General features: G+C 39.8%; 1 protein-coding gene across 1 annotated transcript in view; it reads right to left on the bottom strand.

Annotated features, from left to right (window-relative positions):
* Nucleotides 1–19020, bottom strand: part of Cntnap4 (contactin associated protein family member 4) — a 287263-nt gene that overhangs the window by 112567 nt on the left and 155676 nt on the right. Inside the window, exon 4 of the mRNA XM_036187241.1 lies at nucleotides 14758–14905. Within this exon, the coding sequence (XP_036043134.1) occupies nucleotides 14758–14905 (148 nt within the window). The remainder of the gene's footprint in view (nucleotides 1–14757; nucleotides 14906–19020) is intronic.

Here is a 19020-nt window from a genome sequence, read left to right as displayed (position 1 = left end):
AAAAGTGTAGAAATATTGATAACTATCACATCATACATGCCACATGTATGCAAGCAATGCCTTTCAGAAGTAAGGAAAGGACAGGAGGTAGTCAGATATGATCTCTGATATTTCATATTGACATTATGCCAATTTACAGTATTCACTGTTTTATTATTACATTTACAGTTATTTATGAAAACATCTGACATGTGAAATATAGTTTTGACCCATCAGCACAAAGCACAGTATTATGAGACATAAAACACCCTGGTTAGTTTTTTGTTTGGTCGTTTGGTTGTTTTTTGTTTGTTTGTTCGTTTTTTGTCAACTTGATACAAGCGAGAGTTGTGTGAGCAGAGAGAACTACAGTTGCAAAAATGCCTGCATAAGATTGATGGCAGGCAAGCCTGTGAGATATGCTCCTAATTAGTGGTCAGTGTGGCTTGCTCAGTGTGTATCCTTATGTATCCCAGAACCACCTACCCTGGGGTGTATAAGAATACAGACCAAGCAAGGTACAGAGAACAAGCCAGAAAGCCAAATTCCTCTGTGGCCTCTGCTCCAGTTTCTGTCTCTGGTTTCCTGCCCTAACTTCTTTGATGATGGACTGTGTGTGATGTTGGAGAATAAGTGAAATCAACCCTTTCCTCTTTGAGTTACTTTTGGTCACTGTATTTTATTACAACAGAAACCCTAACAAATGCATAAAAACAAATGATAGAAATATATGGAACTGTCTTCTCTAACCCATACCCTTCCTGTCAAGAAAGACCCTTCTGATTTAATAGGGTCCCCTCAATTAACCAGATAACCCCCCAGTAATTGTACCTTCAAAGCAGCTTTGCTGTGTACAGTCCCACAATGTTCTTACATTCAGGTTTTAGGGACTAAGGTCTCTAGCACAGCAAGGAAGGCAGTATCTGTGACACGCAAGTGTAAAGGTGGAACTCTTTACATCATAGGGGGCCAGGACACAGAGAAGGCGAGCAAAATGGGTCCATATGAAATCTTCAAAGGCATGGACTTGTGTCTGACTTCCACCAGCCAGGCCCCACCTTCTAAAATTTCCACAGGCCTCCATAAATACTGCCAGCAGCAGGGGGACACGTGCTCAGATACAAGCCCTGGGGGACATCTTGTATTCAAACAATAATAGTGGGGGAGTTGTTTTCTGTCTCATAGCAAATTACTTAACCTCTTTGTCTTGCTTCTTCATGCATGAAATGAGAGTAACAGTATATTCTCCACAGGTTTGTTGTATGAGTGTTTATCCACAGAGTAACAAGTAATCAATGAACACTCATTGCCGCTAATGCTGACCTATTAGTTATTAGTAGAATATTGAGCAGAAAAAGAGGTGCTCAAAATAATTAAATACTTGGGTAGATTTCTGATTCTTTAAAACATAATGAATTTCTGAAGAGCATATGCATGCATATACATACAAATACACATAAATGCACACACATACATACACACATACATGTACACACAGGCACATACACACTTATACATACACAAGTGTACATATCACACATGCACATACACACACAAGCACACACATGCTCATACACACACACCTCCATACATGCACATGCACATATACATACATAGACACACACACACACACGCATGCATGCATGCACGCTCGCACGGTGCTCCTCAGAATCAATGTCTTTGCCAGGTAATGCAGAGAGGATGATTTGAGGTAGCTGTGAGTTCTGTGGCCCTTTGTCTGTCAGCTCCTGACTGAGCTGACACACTGTAGCAGTTGTTGGTGACCTGAATCCTCCTCAGTGAATACCACCAAATGAAATCTGCTTATTTAAAGCAAGATTTGAGGGAAGAGGAGACTCAGAAAGACTGTAGGCCTGGACCAATTCTCGTTATCACTCCATATATACTCTGCTTTACTTATATGATGCAGAAATGTAATCTTTCGTGGAGCAGAAGCTCTCCAATAGAAAATACACAAATGTTCTTCAAGGAGCGGTGTTGGGAGGAATGTTCCTGAAATGGGCATTCTGCCCTCCTTCCTTCAGCGCATATTTATGGAGAGCTCTCTGTGTGCACAGAGGCAGATGAAGTATTGCATGAAAACAAAGCACATTCTTTTATATTTTTCAAAGCGCTTACCATCTGTGGGAAGACACACATCCCTAAGATGCAATGATTCATGCCTTTGTTTGGAGCTTTGCTTCTGGATCAGGGCAATGTCCCCAATGCTGTCTAAGATGCGCAAGAGCTGACCTGCACCAGCTCCTGAGAAGGATATCAGCTGAGCTGCAGAAATGCTGCACCTCCTTGAGCAGCAGACACTGTCTCCATTGTACATACTTCATGTGCAAACCCACTTATCATTTTGATATATTCTCCTGCAGTAGACTCTACCTACCACACCCCTGTATCCAATCCTCCTCCAAAAGTTTGAGCATTCTTGAATTTTAAAGGTCTGTCACTTTTTAAATCAATATTCTCCCCCAACCCAAGTAGATTACCAACAAAACCATCCAAGATGGTGACTTCTTAAATTGAGCTCTGTGGACGAGCCATAATAAAAACAAACTGGGTAAATGAGACAGCTCAATGGGTAAAGGTTCTTGCTCTGCAAACTCAGACGACCCACATTTAGTCTACAGGCCCCACTTGTAGAAGGAAAAGAACTGACTCCCACAAGTTGACCTTTGTCCATGAGCATGCCACAGCATGACTGAGCATACAGAGAAACATACTAAGTATTTTTTTATTTTTGTAAATAAACAAGGCTAAGAAATTTGTTTCTTGGGTATTTCATAAACATTCACCATCTTGAGCTCTGCTATGTTGCCACTGAATTAGAAGATGTGGACTCCTAACTTGAGACCTGGGAATACAGGTTCCCCCATGAGGCTGACTTGGATGACAACATCAAGCAGAATTGATTGGAAGAATGTGTAGGTTACAGAGACCTATTTTCCGAAATCAAATAACCTCATTGCCTACTGAATTGTACAGGGGAAAATGAATACGCTTTATTTATTTATACTACCATTGGTTCTTGTAAAAAGTTTCAGAGGTATGAGAGATTTTTCCCCGAAAGATACTTCAGGACAAATTGATTCTGCAAGTTTCACTATGAATCATAGCATTATTGATGAGGACAGATGACTAAAAAACTTAAAAGAGAAAGATTGGAGTAGAAAATGCGTCAACTGGAAAATCATTCCTCCAATAAGAGAAAATTAATTTTATTTAAAGGTCATGGAAGGATTCTTCTTGAAAAAGATAATTAAGTCTTCTGTTCATTTGGGGAGAGTTATGCCCCCCCCAAAAAAAATATAAATTGAGTAAGAATTTTCTTTAGGGGTTAGAGAAATGGCTCAGCAGTTAAGCGTTCTTGCAAAAGACCTTGTTTTGAATCATTGAACCCAGGTCAGTCTGCTCACAACTAAGCTCAGTTTCAGTGGGACCTGACACCTCCCTGTGGCCTCCATGGGCACCAGCACTCAGCAGTACATGTACTCAAATACACATGCACCCACACATGCATGCACACAGTTCTATCCTTAAAGATCAAAGAGTAAAATTAATATAGACCTTCCATGACTAGAGAAAGGGGCTATAGGCCAAACTCTTCTTGGCTAAAAGTGAAGTCAGCATTTAACAGCAATCACACTGTTTATTTGAGAATTATTACCCATGAATTACTAAAGTAAGAAATAAATCAAATGGAGTCACCGTTAAACTATTATATAGTGAGATATTCAAGCAGCAGGGTGATGGATAGGCACTTGAGACCTTCATTACTGAATCAGGTTGGAGACCAAGCACTCAAGAAATCAACAGGAAATGGGTTATACTATTTTTGCATAGAAGCATAAAAGAACCCAGGATGATTTAAGGGACTCCTCATTTTAAAACAACTCAAATGAATACTGTGAAACGGAAGAAGGAATAGAAGCAAGCTCAGCACAGAACCACAAAGAACAGCGACTCTCCCACCTTGGCTGTAAATAGACAGACGTAAAGTCAGCAATAGGCTGAGGGGCTGTCCATGACTCCTGCACTTAAATATCAATCTGAACTAATTTTCCGGGTAGCTGAAACCCTTAGCATCTGCTCTGTCAAGGACTTTTCAGTGAGTCATGGGAAGATACAAGTTATATTTCAGTCTCTGGTTTTATTGGTGACTTCTGTGGTGTAGTCAAAGTCACCTAAATACTTGGTTTCCTTATTTAGAAGATGAAGAGGTTAAATTTCATGTTGCATATTACCAAGGTGCTATGGAGATCAAATGGAAGTACCACAGGGTCCCAACGATTGTGACAGCAATACCATTTTGATAGGAATATCTACAATCTTTTATTCACCTTGAAGATGTCTCTTTCCTTTAATCTACTGTTACATTTTGGATGTAATGAAATTCTGCTTTCATGTATTAACTCATTGTTTAATTTATATCAAAATATTTTAATTAAATTTTTTATTATTTTGCATACTGACCACAGTTTCCCCTCCCTCCTCCCATTCCCTTTCCCTCCCTCCCTTCCGCCTCCCCCAACCACGCCTCCTCTGCTTCTGTCCCAAAAGCGGCAGATCTCCCAAGGGTATCATCAAATCACAGCGTATCAAGTTGTGCTGGGACTAAACTCATATATGAAGAAGACACAGGTGGATACCACACAGGCTCCCCGATTGTCAGTTCAGACTCTGTGAGCTCCTATGAGTCCAGGTTGATTGTTCTTATATCAAAATATGTTTAAAGACTTATTTTTAAGTATGTGTATGTGTCTGTGTTAGGTTTGTGCACATGTATACAGTGTCTTTAAAGACCAGAGAAAGCATCAGATCCTCTGGAACTGGAGTTACAGGCAACTGTTTGCCTCCTGATATGGGTGCAGGGAAGGAAACTTGGGCCTTCTGAAAGAGCAGTTCATGCTCTAACCACTGAGTTTCAGTGATGGATCATATCCTGTCTTCAAAAGTCCTCCAATCCTAAGGAACAGACACTAATCTATTTACTGAGTCCAAAAGAACTTTCAAATTGTAAATGATAAAGGAAAGAAAAGACTATAGTTACAGAAAAGACTGGAGTAGATGAATTTAAATTAGATCTGCTGTTGTGATATTATGCTGAATAGGTGAACACATACATAAATGGATGTCAGACAAGGAAATGAAAGGCAGTGAGTGAGTGTTGTTGGGAGGATGGAAAAGGCTGAAGGGATGACATTGAAGAAGGAAATGGAAATAACCCACAGAAAGTGCCATTTCCAGCGAGTCCCATGACCATGGGAAGACCTATTTCTGGATTTCTGGATTTTGTTTTTCTACTTCCTCTGAGGAATTTACCACTGAACCTCAGATATGGCCATCACTTCTCAATCAATGTCACTATGGTCTTCTAGTTCAAAGCCCAATAAGTTTAACAATTCCCTGTAACAGACAGGACTTGAACTCCAAGGGCGGCCTTCCCAACACTACACAGATGCTACAAGTCTAGAACTGTCTTCTGCAACTCCTGGTTTCTCCTGGATATTTCACTTAGGCACAGTGTTCAAGAATTAGCCAAGGATTGGTGGGGGGTGGGGGCTGGGGTGCTGAGGGAAGGATGCAGAAGCTGGAGCTCTCCATTGATAATCTTCTTTTGAATATTCCCTTCTCAATTTCTAGCCTCCTGAAGGACTTGAAACTATGACCTCTGTCTCCTAAGTCTGGAATGAAAGGGAAACTTTCTGCTTGTCCTTAGAAAATGCCAACTGACTGTGAATCTCCTAGAGTGTGCTTCTTGGCTTTATAGAATCAAATGCTTCCATGTTTCTACCTGCTTTGAAATGGGTTTCAGAGCTCTGAGGCAGTTCATAAAAACATCTACCTAGTATATTTATTTGTTACGGGTAACAAGTTAATCCAATCAAAGCTATTCTAACTCAACTTACAAAAAAGGAAAGTCATTGATATTTTTTGAACATTTGTAGTTACTGTAATCCATTCATTTATTCAAGGTTACCAAGTGAGCATATTATCAATACTACCATTTTTTTTATATTATTTCCTAGTTAAAAGGAAAACAGAAACACTTTTTTTTCTGTTGTATTTGATTACCTCATATCATAGACTATGATAAAAGACATATTAGAGGTTATGAAAGAAATGTAACTTTCACTTCTTTTATTGGTTTTCAAAATAAGAATTTGGAACCTTAATATCTCTCCTACGTGACTAATGAGGCTGTTAAAAAATTATAATCATGAGACCAGTGAGATAGCTCAGTGGACAAAAGGCTTGCTGCCAAGCCTGATGACCTAATTTCAATTAATGGGACCCACATGGTGGAAGAAGGAAACTACTTCCCACAAATTGTTCTTTGATACACACACACACACACACACACACACACACACACACACACACAGGATTTATAGAGGCATGGCTAGTAAGATAGTTCAGTAGTTAAAATTCTTTAAAATTCTTTGTGCTCTTGCTGAAGCTCCACATTTGGTCCCCAGCACCCATATCCAGCAGCTAACAACCACCTGTAACTACAGCTCCAAGGTATCCAACACCCTCCTAGGGCCTCCACAGATGCTTCACTCACATGCACATTAACACACACACACACACACACACACACACACACACACACACACACACAATTTTCAAAACTAAAAATAAATCTTAAAAAAATAACTATTATCATGAACCCCTTCATTTTAATACACTTGATATGTCTTGAAGATTTATAGATTCTTTTTATTGATACTCAAAGCATCTGTTGTGGGATGGTATGAGCCTTCTCAATTGCTTCTGAATTCTTTAGACACAGTTCTGTTGGATTTTCCCAGTTTTTCTTTTTCTCTTTCTAGTATTACAATGCTAACGTGCGTGGCACTATTAATAGAACACTACTTACCAAGCAAAACTATTAGGACTATCCAGAGCTTTACAAAGAATGAGAGAATTTGTCTGCTGAATTTTGCACTGGATGGAAGCTATGTTACTTTTAAACTTTGACACAAAGTAGGATACTTCAGCTATGTCTGACAGAATGAACAGTCAGAAAAGGAGGTGTGTCTCAGTTAGCTGGTCAAACTTTCAGCACTTACCATAAGAAACTTGCTCAATAAATATGTATTTAACTCAATCATAACTTTTCTTTTTCACAAATAAACTGCTTCCAATTTTTTTTGTCCTAACTAGACACATGGCAGAAGAGATCAGAATCCTTAAAACATAAAACTACTATCATGTTCTCTTTGGGTATTATGGTGATTTAAGTAAAAATGTCCCCCACTGGCCCATATATTTGAATGTTTAGTTTTCAGGGAGTGGCATTATTTGAGAAGGATAGGAAGGTATGGCCTTTTTGAAGGAAGTGTGTCACTGAGGGTGAGTTTCAAAAGCCCACATTAGGCCCAGTATAGTTCTCTTTGCCTGAGGATCAGGATGTAGCTGTCAAATACTGTTCCAGCACCATGCATGCTGCCATGCTTCCATGTTGCCATGATGATCATGAGCCCTCTGAAAATGTAAGCAAGTCCACAATTAAATTCTTTCTTTTATGAGAGTTACCTGGGTCATGGTATCTCTTCACAGCAATAGAACACTTGCTAAGACAAATAGTATCTTCACATTGGTAAATATCTGTTTTGTCAGGAGTCTTTATTATAATACCTATTTTTTTCTAAGCTGAACATCTACGGATGATGTTATTATACTCTGGATCTTAAGTGTCTTCTGAAGGTCTATGTAGTCAAGGCTTGCCTCTTGATATTAGAAAATGATGAAAACAGTAAGAAATACAGTCTAATTGTCTTCTAGTCTTTCAGCATTCCTCAAAAAGCACTGTGGACCCTTGGTCTCCTTCTTTTCTCTCTTTTATTCATGTTCCAACTATGAGATAAACATGCTTTGCCACATGTTGTTACACGAAAGTTCTGCTTTACCCAAACCCCAAATCAACAAGCCAATAGATCATGAGCCAAACTTCGAAAACAGCCAGAGCAAGTCTTTCCTCTTCTTGAGCTGATGATCTCAAATATTTATTACAAAATTGTAAAGCTAGCTCATAGTATATAATTCCAGTCTTCAGTGTTCAGGGCATTGCTAAATGCGCATTTCTATTTTTTTAAATTAGCATGAGCTTTTTAATGATTGACTTATGTTCCCTTCAATGAATAAAGCTCATAATTTTCTCTTACATAGTCAATATTTAAGCAATTAAACACCATAGTTCAGTACTTTTCTACATTCATTCTCATCAAGTCTTCTCATTGACTTCTCTCTGTGCTCTTTTTCCTGATTGTTAGGAGTTGAACATACTGCTTGGCTGATGGGGGAAGGCTCACCAAAATGCCCCCATTCACTCATCCATCTATCCAGAAGATTGGTGACAGAAAGGAAATTGTTGTGCACCAGTACAATGAGGACACACTATGGAGAAGAAAGGCTGTTTTGTGACAGTTGAAAACATTTCTTGGTCTGAAAGTGAGGTATCAGGAAAGTAGAGAGAAACTGTTACTTGCTGAGGAAAGAGAAAGAGTAAGGTAATTATCTAGGTGGAAGGAAGGCTAAGTACAGAGAAATTGCTATAGGCATCATGCAAAGCCCCTAGGGCTAGAAAAATTGTGAAGTTGTGGCATGTCACAGCAACTGATATTAATTCAGTATGGCTAACTAGTTGGATATTCTTATTCTGTAGCAAAGCAAAAAGAAAAGACCATGGCTACAAAGTGAGGATGCTTGCTCAAGATTACAGAGAAGGAATTTTAAGTGCAGACTAAGGAAAATTTCCCAAGCAATCCATTCACAATTTTGAACATTACCTCCTGGGATTTAACCCATACTCCCTAAGGGCGTGCCAGACATAGTCCTTTCGCCTAGTTATTTTCCCAGCCCTGCCTTTGTTTGCACTCTTGTGCTTGTCTGTGGAATACATAGTATCCCCTCATCCTAGCATCAAAGACTTTATTTTCTTTTCCTTGCTGTATCCTATCACTCATGTCCTTCCATCCATCTCTTCTCTGGATCTATAAATGTGTTCACAACTGCAGGGGCCAACATATCCAAAATTTATACTTTCCCTTTGATGCTATAAAATTTAGCTTCTGCTTCACTCATTACTCAGGAGACAACTTCAGGTTTCCTGACACTAAAGTAGAGCAGGCACTTAGATATGAATTTTCTACACACCTGGCATCCCTTCAGAATCAGTAGTTTCTCTAATGTTTTGGAGCAGAGGGCAATAAAATTACATGTGAGTCTCACAATAGTCATTTTCCCCAAAATGATAACAGGACAGCATGAGTGTATAACTTTAGAATACACATGTATTACACAATACGGGAAGAAGTTGGCATAAAAATGTGAAAAATAGGGCTCATTGGGTAAAGGTGCTTGCTGCCAAGCCCAACAACCTGAGTTTAAGCCCTGGGACCTATATGGATGAGAGAACTGACTCCTAAAAGTTGTCCTGTGACCTCCACATGTGCACAATAGTACACACACACACACACACACACACACACACACACACACACACAATGATAAAATATATTAATTATGTTAATTAATTAAATACATGTATGAAGGGGCTGCTCTCATTGTAGAGAAGCATTCTAATTTTTCAAGACACAAGTAGTTGTTGAAAGCACTTCATTATTTTATTAACAGTGACACAGGGGGAATGCTTTTTGATTTACTAAGAAGTAAATTTATGTGTTTCAGTTCTATAGTGTCAACCTAAAGACTTGGAGTGGCTCCATATTTCATAGGCACTTAAACTCAATGAGTCAACAACAGGATTAATTATCCCTCTGTTCTCTTCCACAGCCTATTCATTCTCTGGTGCCCTGTTCCAATAAATGATACCTCCTTCCAGTTTTTCAGATGCAATGACTCAGTGTCCTGTCACACTGTGACCAAGCTCTGATACTTTGGTATCCTCAGTACACTCCTAACTCTGACCTTCTCCCCATTTGTGGATCGCTGCTCCAGTATGGTATACCAGTTGTCCTGCACAGATAACACCGAATGTCTCCAATTCTGCTTCTATGTACGTATTTAACCCTTCAACCTGTAACCTTCATTTCAGTCTGAGTCACCAACCCAAATGCAAACTCATCCTTTAGTCTAAGGAATGATGCCTCCTATGAGGGGCTGGCACTTCCCATATCAACTGACTTAATTAAAACAGTCTCCCCTCAGATATGCCCACAGTCCAACTCAATATAGACAACTTATTCACTGTATCAAGTTGACAATTAAAGCTAATCATTCCACAATCCACTAACTCTCTTTCCTGTATTTGCCTGAGTGGAATCATTTCTTCTATCTGGGATCTCCTCTATGCTTACTGTGTGAAAATAAATCTTGATTTCAAAACATACTGTTATCAGCCTCTTTTATTAACTTCAATCTTTGTCCCTTGTATTTATAAGCTATAGTATTTCACAAGCTACAGTACTTTGCTTTGATGAGTACAATGTATTTCAACATTGCACTGCCTATCTTACTTAATAAAATATGTACTATTTTAGAATTTCTCTCTATATATAGAATTTCTCTATACCCAATATATAGTAAAGTTCTCTCCAAGGAAAACATCAGTATATACTTATTTGTGATAGATGCAGGATCCAAGTTAATTAGGAAGAGCATTAACTGTGGAAAGTGATGTCATTCATTTTATATCTTGGTCTAACTTGTGCTATCTGATCTTGGACAAAGTTCCTAATTTGTCTGTGGTCCACTTTCATCCATGTCAGATGTAAGGCACTTTGATGTTTACTGATCTTGAATGAATAGCACAGACAAAGCCTGCCCAGGAACTATGTTATGTGAGTGTGCTTGGGAAGAAGCAATCAGAATAGGCTTGTTTCACGGGGCATAGATGGGCATCCCATGGCTGTTATCCAGGAGGGAGACCTTGCCCTCACCCTAAATACTATTGATTCCTATTTATAGATGTTGTAGGAAAATGTCTTCCTATATCTAGAGAAAATGCAGTTTGATCTTGTCTACACCACTCAAAAAAAGTGGCAAACAAAATCAAAGAACTGGGTGCTTATGCTGAAAATATCCAGGATTCTCCATTCATAAATGGGAAAAGCCAATGGTTCCAACTATTTCTCGCCCAGTGACTGAAAGCAAGTCTATGGCTCATTAGGTAGAAAATTCTGCTTGTCTTCTTCTATTCCTGCATAAAATGGTGATATTCATGTACATACTTCTATGTGCTATTCAAACTAAATGAGAAAATATCTATAAATAATGCTCTTTGGTTCATAATAACTGTTCAATATTTGTTGGCTTTATGGTATCATGTGCAATCAATTAATACTCATACAAGGATGATGGAATAAATAGTTTGAGAATGTGAATGTGATGATTATTCAATTGAGAGATTAAAGTTAATGTGATCCAGCCCATTCCTCAACATCATGTACATCCAAGCCAATTTTACGTTGGTTTCTGGCTCTCTAGGATAATATCTTTCCATTAAATTTATTACTTTGTATCTTTTAATAATTTAAAACTATGTATCCATCACTTTACATCGGCTCTTGTCATACCATTTTACTCTTTGTGTACTTGAACTTAAAATCTACTACTACTTAAATCATGGGTCAGTGAGAAAAGAAAATTGATTGGCAGGTGGGGAATGTGCTTTTCCTCAAAGTATAAAATGTAATCACAACAAAATTAGTGTTTCAAAGCATTATAGGCCTAGGACAGTAGAGAAACACTTAGGTTATCCTGAGTCACGTGGCATCAAAAAGAACAATATTACAAGCAATAATTAGGTGTCAGCAAAATAGCACTGAATTTACAGGCAAAACTCAAAAGGTATCAAGTATTGAAAGTGGGCAAATTGTTTCATTTCCCCAAGACTCAGTTAACCCTGGGAAATGTAAGAATTATTTAGAATGTCTCTAAAAAATGATCCATGTCACAGAGTATCCACAATCAATGTAAATATTTTTGCAAAATGAACACCCCATAGAGAATACAATTGTCAGTACAGAATAGTCTGATATCTGTTCCCTTGTTTATCCACCATGCATGCATGAGTTTGGCTAACCTCTAGCATCTAAAGACATAGGCTGGGGATATGGACCCATAACAGAGCATTTGTCTAGTGCATATGAAGTATTGTAACAATAATAATAATAATAATAATAATAATAATAATAATAGTAATGTTAGAAATAAGACTGTTTGTCCAAGTTCTGGCTTTCACAACTTGATTAGGGTAGGCTATTTTTCAAAGGGTGATTTTTTTTCCAGGTCTGAAAATTATGAAATGAGAAACAAACATACCAAAAGCAGCTAAGCTGGACCGTGGAAGCCAAGAAAGCCAGCAGTCCAGCTGGGCAGATGGTAAGAAGAAAGCTACCCTGGAACTCAGCTCTGTGATCCAGCAGCTGCAGGGAGCAAAAGCTGGAGTCCCAGTCTCCAAGAGACTTGGCTACAAACCCAGCTTTGCCACTTCCTGTCTGTGCAGACTGAGCAAGTCAACCATCCCAAGCCTTAGTTCTCTTTTGTGAAATGAAAAATAGAGGCTCTACTTGTCATAATTCCTGGGTCCCTTTGAGATGTCATGAATGCCTTTGTACAGTGTCTATAAGAAGCACTCAATAAACTCGATAACTCAGTTCAGATTCCCAGCACCCACAAGAAAAGCCAGCCACAATGGCATATGCCTATAGTCCTAACACTCAGAAGGCAGACATGGAAGAATCTATGGGCTCCCTACAAAGGCAGTCTAGTGGAATCAGTGAACTCCAGGTTCAATCAAAGACTGGCTTCAAAAAAAAAGAGTGATTGAGGAAGACCCCTGACACCAACCTCTGGCCTCCACACTATGAATGAACACATACACCCACACATACATAAGCATGCATAAAAACACATACACATGGACCACATACACACAAAGAACCACCCTAGTGCATATAGTAAGCACTCAGGCAAGTTATTCTATTTTTATAATTAGAAATACTAATGCTGTTAATATTGGTATTGATGTATTGGTGCGGTTGCTAATTGAATTACTGTTCCATCAGACATCATTATAATTGTTCTAGGAGCCTGAAGGAAAAAAAAATGTTGATTGATGATGGCATTGGGTACTAGGAACATCATTAAAATATACAAGGAGCTTCAGGCAGTCTATGCAATATGATCTCTTGGCCCAACACAGTTTTTAAAACTTCATCATTGGTCTGGAGAGATGGCCTACCAACTAAGAGTACAAACTGCTCTTCCAGAGAAACTGAGTTCCATCCCAAGAACCCACATTAGTCAGTTCACAACTGCCTGTACCTCAGGCTCTAGGGAACCTGATGCCCTCTTCTGACCTCCATGGGCACCTGCACACATGTACACATGCCTACACATAGAGACACAATTAAAGTAATTATAAAAATCTCTAATGACTTCAAGTCATCTGACTTCTTTATACCCTTTGTTTTTCTTTTCTGTTGGGGAAGGGAGGCAGAACCTACCCAGGATAGTATCCTAAAGTGATAGATGACATATGAAATAAGAAACCTTTGGTGGCTAAAAAATAAGTAAATACATGTTTGCTTAAGGGATAATGATGTAGTAAAAATTGATCAGTACTGAGTTCTTATTCTGGAGTTTCCCATGTATTAACGGTAAGGCATTGGGTTGATTTCTGAATCTTCTAAAACCTCAGATTGTTTGTCTGATTACTGTAGACCATGTTAACCAACTCACTGCTCTATAATAACAGAGCCCTTATCAGCCCCTACCTCAAGTGTAGCTTGAGGTAGACTATCAATAACTCTTAGGTCCCTTCCCCACAAGAACATGTAATAAAATATCCCATTAGGGGGAGACAGTGAAATCTGTGGTTTCTGCCGTTTTTTTAATGTGAAGATATTTCAAACACATTTTATATTCTGGCAGAGGTCTTGGTTGTCTTTTTTAATTTATGTTGAGGGCATGGCACATTTAAAAATGAATTACTTGGCATATTATTTTAATCTAGAGAGAAAAATACTCAGCTTTCATAACAGCTGGCTGGTCATCCTAGATCGACTATTGTCTCTTTTCTTAACATCAGGATACTAACATGAAGCTCTAAGTAACCCACTGAGGGAGATACAATTGAATACTTAGACCTACTTAATAATGATAGTTTTGTAAGAAATGGGTACACACACACACACACACACACACACACACACACACACACACGATGCTTTTGCAAAACCATAAACTGCTTTGTGCAGTGCCTATAAAGAAGGACTCAAGGGGCTGGAGAGGTAGCTCAGTTGACTTCTCCAGCACCCACATAAAAAGAAAGGCCCAATGGTACAGCCTTATAATCCCAGCACTGGGGATGGGTTGGGATGGGGAATAAAGAGGAGCATATCCTTGAATCACAGTGGTCAGCCAGCAGCAGAAGCAATGGGCTCCAGATCAGTGAGAGATAAGGTAAAGAGCAATCACACACATACACACACACACACACACACACACACACACACATACATGCACGCACGCACGCACACATGCACGCACAGGCACAGGTACACAATGGGAAGAGAGAAAGCACACGCACACTTCATCTCTGAGTTAGATGTTAAAGTTAAATGCTCCTGTAAATATTGGCATGTGTGGTCACATGAATGGCTACCCACTAAAATCATTCCTGGCTGCTGTCTCTCTTCATACCTACAAAGTTGATTCATTTCCGTGTGCAGTGTGGATTTTCAAGCACCTTTGATATCTGTTTCAATGTGCTGGGTAAACAAAAACACTTACGGTATGCACACCCAAACACCTCAATTCGCATTCCAATTCTGCCCTTGGGGTTCCATTCTAGAGGGATGAAGCGCAGAAATCTGGCTTTGATTGAAGGCTGGAGTCTGTAGTACACAACGCTGTCTGCATTCGAGTTTCCAGCAAAACCCTGGAAGAAAAGGGAAAGAAGGAACTCAGGGTATTTGGAGACAGTCAGTGTCACCTGTAATGACTGTCTGTGTGCACACCCAGCCTTTACGTTTTCTCCTGTGAAAAGTGCCACTTTAAGGAAATCAGATGAACGGTTTTGTCTCTCCATCCACAGAAGTGACTGTTACCTACTTTTCTTTTTATTAAGAGAAGTTTTAAATTACATCATACCCATTAAATCAGCTTTCAACTATGATACCCTCAATAAAATTGCTTCTGCAAAACACAGATTAAATGTAAAAGCATACGTGCCTGCGGCTGCCAGCACTGCATACAGCATGGAAAAGCCTAGAAAATAATCTCCCAGTATTGAAAAACTATTACCTGATTCAGCAAAGAAATTGCTCACCTGCTTCAGCTATTGCACTTTCTCAGCTCCCTCATTAGCATAAACAAAAGCCTCCCCCAAGTAGGAACCAGGCTCCCTCTCCCAGCTGCTCAGCTTCATCAGCACACTGCCTCATACATGTCCAGAGCTGTAAAGGGGAACTGGAAGCGATGAGAATTTGGAAAGACCTGTGATTAGACTTACAGACTCTGGCCCCGGAAAACTAGAGAGACCTTTGGAATGATGCTAAGCCAGCACAGTCAAATTGCAGATGAGGAAATTAAAGGTCAGAAAGGTGGGGAAAAAAATCTCTGGCGTCTGCAAAACCATTACACAGAGTGAGACGGTGCTGGTTCCTTCCATAGTATTAGGGCTCATTTGCTGATGTAGAGCTTCCCTGAAAATATACACAGAACTCAATGTCAGAGCCACTTCTTAAAACATTTTTAAAGATTTATTTGTTTTAATTTTATGTGTATGAGTGCCTGCATGCATGTATTCAAGCCATGTACATGTCTGGTGCCTGGGAAGGACAAACGAGGGCACTGGATCCTCTGAAACTGGAATTACCATTGTGAGACTCCATATGGGTGCTGGGAATCATAGATGGGACATCTGCAAGAGTAGCAAGTACTCTTAACTTCTGAGTCCTATCTTCAGCCTGGGCCATTTTTATCTTCCCTAGCATGGGACTTCACATATGAGGAAATCAGCATGAAAGAGAAGTAGTTTCCATCGTTTATATCTCATCATTTTATTTCTTCTCCGCCTGTCTCCTCCAATACTCCTTACCTTCTCCTTCCTTCTCCTCTTACTTATTTTTTTACACTGTCACAATTGGTTTATGTGGGAAAGACATAGGGAAAGATGCTATTTTAGATGCAGGCTTATAATGACTGGTCTCTCTAATGTCAATCAATAAAGGACCAGCTACGAATGCTAAGATGCAGGCAGCTGGTTCCATGATTACAACTTGGTACTAGTACTTACCAAAATAATTTCTAATTCATTATAAAGAGAGTATTGCATGTTTTAAAAAATCAACTTAATTTGATTCCCTTAGCAATCAGTTCACTTCTTCCCATTTTGTCAGTATCCCATTCACCCAGTTTTCAGGCTGCCATGCTGTGAGCATTTCCACAGATGTACAGATTAGCTACCTGCAAATTAAATCTGAAATCTGGGTACTGTGATCTTCAATTCTCACCATCTATTGACTGTCTTCGGAACCAGGTACAGAAAAAAATTGGGGGGGGGGGTTCTTTTATGACAGGGTTTCCAAAAAGTAGGATTGACCCTGAATATGGGTGATACCTCCAATGGACTGGGATCCTAGGCTGAATGAAAATTAGAAATGGGGAAAGGAAGCTGAATTTCTCATTCTCTGCTTCCTGACCAAGGCTCTGGCTGCCATGGCTTCCCCTCCATAATGGAGTTACTCTCAAACCGTTAACCAAAAGGAAACTCTTCCCCTCACTTACTTCTTGATGGGTATTTGGTCTCAACAATAAGAAAAGCAACTAACACAGTGTGTCTTAACCTCCTTCCCATGACCACCCATTTCCACAAAGCATGCTCTCATCAGAACTATCATCAAAGCCTGTTCCTTGGACCTTCCATTCTTCTGTTTTCTGCCTCCATTCACACCCCCACATGTGGAGACCCACAGGGCTGCATAATGGGGTGATTTGATCATGAGCAAGTTTACCAGGTGTTTGGAAGGGTCTCCACTTGGCTGTACGGTGTGCTTTGATCTTGCAAGGGGGAGCTCTTTTGCCTCTTCCCTTAGCATATTATAAAAGCCCTTTTCAATAAAGGACAAAGCTAGTGGTTATTGGCCCAGACCCTCCCAAAGCTATCCTGTGCTTCTGTCTTTCTTCTTGTGGTCTAGATCTCTCTATCATTTTTTAATTCCTCTCTCCTCCACCTAAGAACCCTTCAAAAGGTGGGAACTGAACTTCCACTCCCACTCTTAATGCTTTCCCCAGTGATCAGCCAATAATATTTGGACAGAATTACAGTACCTCCTCCCTCTGCTTTCTTTACCTCTCAGACAAAGCCCAAACTCTTCATCAAGTGTGACAACCACAACTGGGATGTTTCCCCATGGAATCTCCTTGAAAAGGCCTGAGTCAATCCTGGTTAAGGACTTTGCATGGCAGGCAACTGTGTACAACCACTTCCTCTTGTCAAGTCTTGTCTTTCTATACAGCATCCACTTGAGACACAGTTTCTCTTGATCACAGCTTCCAACGTCTCCCACATCAGATCTTGCATTTTATTTTCTTCCTGCTTCTCATCATTTGCAGGAGGGGGGGGGGCGTCTTCCCCTGCTTACTATTTTTCAGTTTTATTTATCTTACCCTATTAGCAGGAGTGCCCCACTAAAGAAAGTATGGACCTTAACTAGTCTGCAGCTACAACAGTGTAATCCCTGCATGGCTCAAGGTGGCTCTCAGCAAGACATTTGGACATTTATATCTGAGGAAGAACAGGCCTGGAAACAAAATTAAACAAAGTTCAGCAGGCTTCTCAATTACTGGATCTCTCAGAGCATGGCCAAACCTAACAAGACCATGTGCTGTGTCGCTTATGACATGGAATGATCCAGCATGTCTCAGATGTACTGGATCACAGAAATGTTCTTCTGTCACTCTTCATCATCACTGTAGATTACAGCTGTTGTTTTGAAGAGCCCCTACCTGGGCTGGTGCTGCCTCCCAGAACACAAATAGAACACAGTTTAACCCCACAATCCTTGGACTCAAGCCCTTTTAGAAAGTTCCACCATTTCCTGTTTCACTGGTCAAAATATTTCACTAAGGATTAGGAAAGAAAGATTATCACACTAGCAAAACACCCATTCTCCCTTATCTCTACACTACAGTGGTTTCCATTTCTGTGCAGGTCATGAGCACCTGCCCAAAAACTGGATGTCCATGTAGTCTAATTTTTCTTTTAAGATGGTCGAGACAGGGCACAATTCCCCAACTTGAACTACTTGTTAAAATTTTCAGTGCAGACCCCCAGGCATTGGTGAGTGGGGGGGGGGGGGGCTCTAAGTGTATGTGCCTGTATCTGTGTGTTTAAGAATATGCATGTGCACACATGTATATGCACGTGTCACACAGACACTAGGCATTGGTATGTGTGTGTATGTGAACATATGTATATGCACCTGTTATGATGACCCTGCATATGAACACATGTATATGCAAGTATCATGAAGACTCTGGTCATTGGTATGTGTATGCAAACCCATATATTCATGTGTTATGCATGCCCTAGGCACATATGCATTTATACACTGGTGTACACAGATGCATGTGCATCTGAACAAGCTCTCCACATCAAGGTAATGTGCAGCCAGGGCTGAGAGCCTGGTCCCCAGATATTGGATTCTTTATGCTTTCTATCAGCTCATCTCATACCTTTAATTCTAGTTCCTGGGTGCCATTGGCAGACTAATGTAATCTGTAATTATAATCCCTTTCCAAGTGAACAGGTGGATGGTTAATTAGATGACCTTCCAAAAGATATCACATTTCCCCCCAAAATTAATAGAATTTCACACATTCAGAGAGATGCACTACAAGGACTGCAGCTTCTTAAGGGACTAGAAGAAAAAGATTCTCCTATTGACAGTGATAACAGATGGGTAAACAGGCATGGGAACTTATGTGGATGGCAGTGTTTGGGTTTTACCTGATTAACTTATAGGTTATATAAATTTTTAAACAGAGTGT

The sequence above is a fragment of the Onychomys torridus genome, chromosome 5 (assembly GCF_903995425.1).
Source record: "Onychomys torridus chromosome 5, mOncTor1.1, whole genome shotgun sequence".
NCBI lineage: Eukaryota > Metazoa > Chordata > Mammalia > Rodentia > Cricetidae > Onychomys > Onychomys torridus.
Note: the sequence above shows the minus strand (reverse complement) of the source record. Positions and strands in the feature narration are given on the sequence as shown.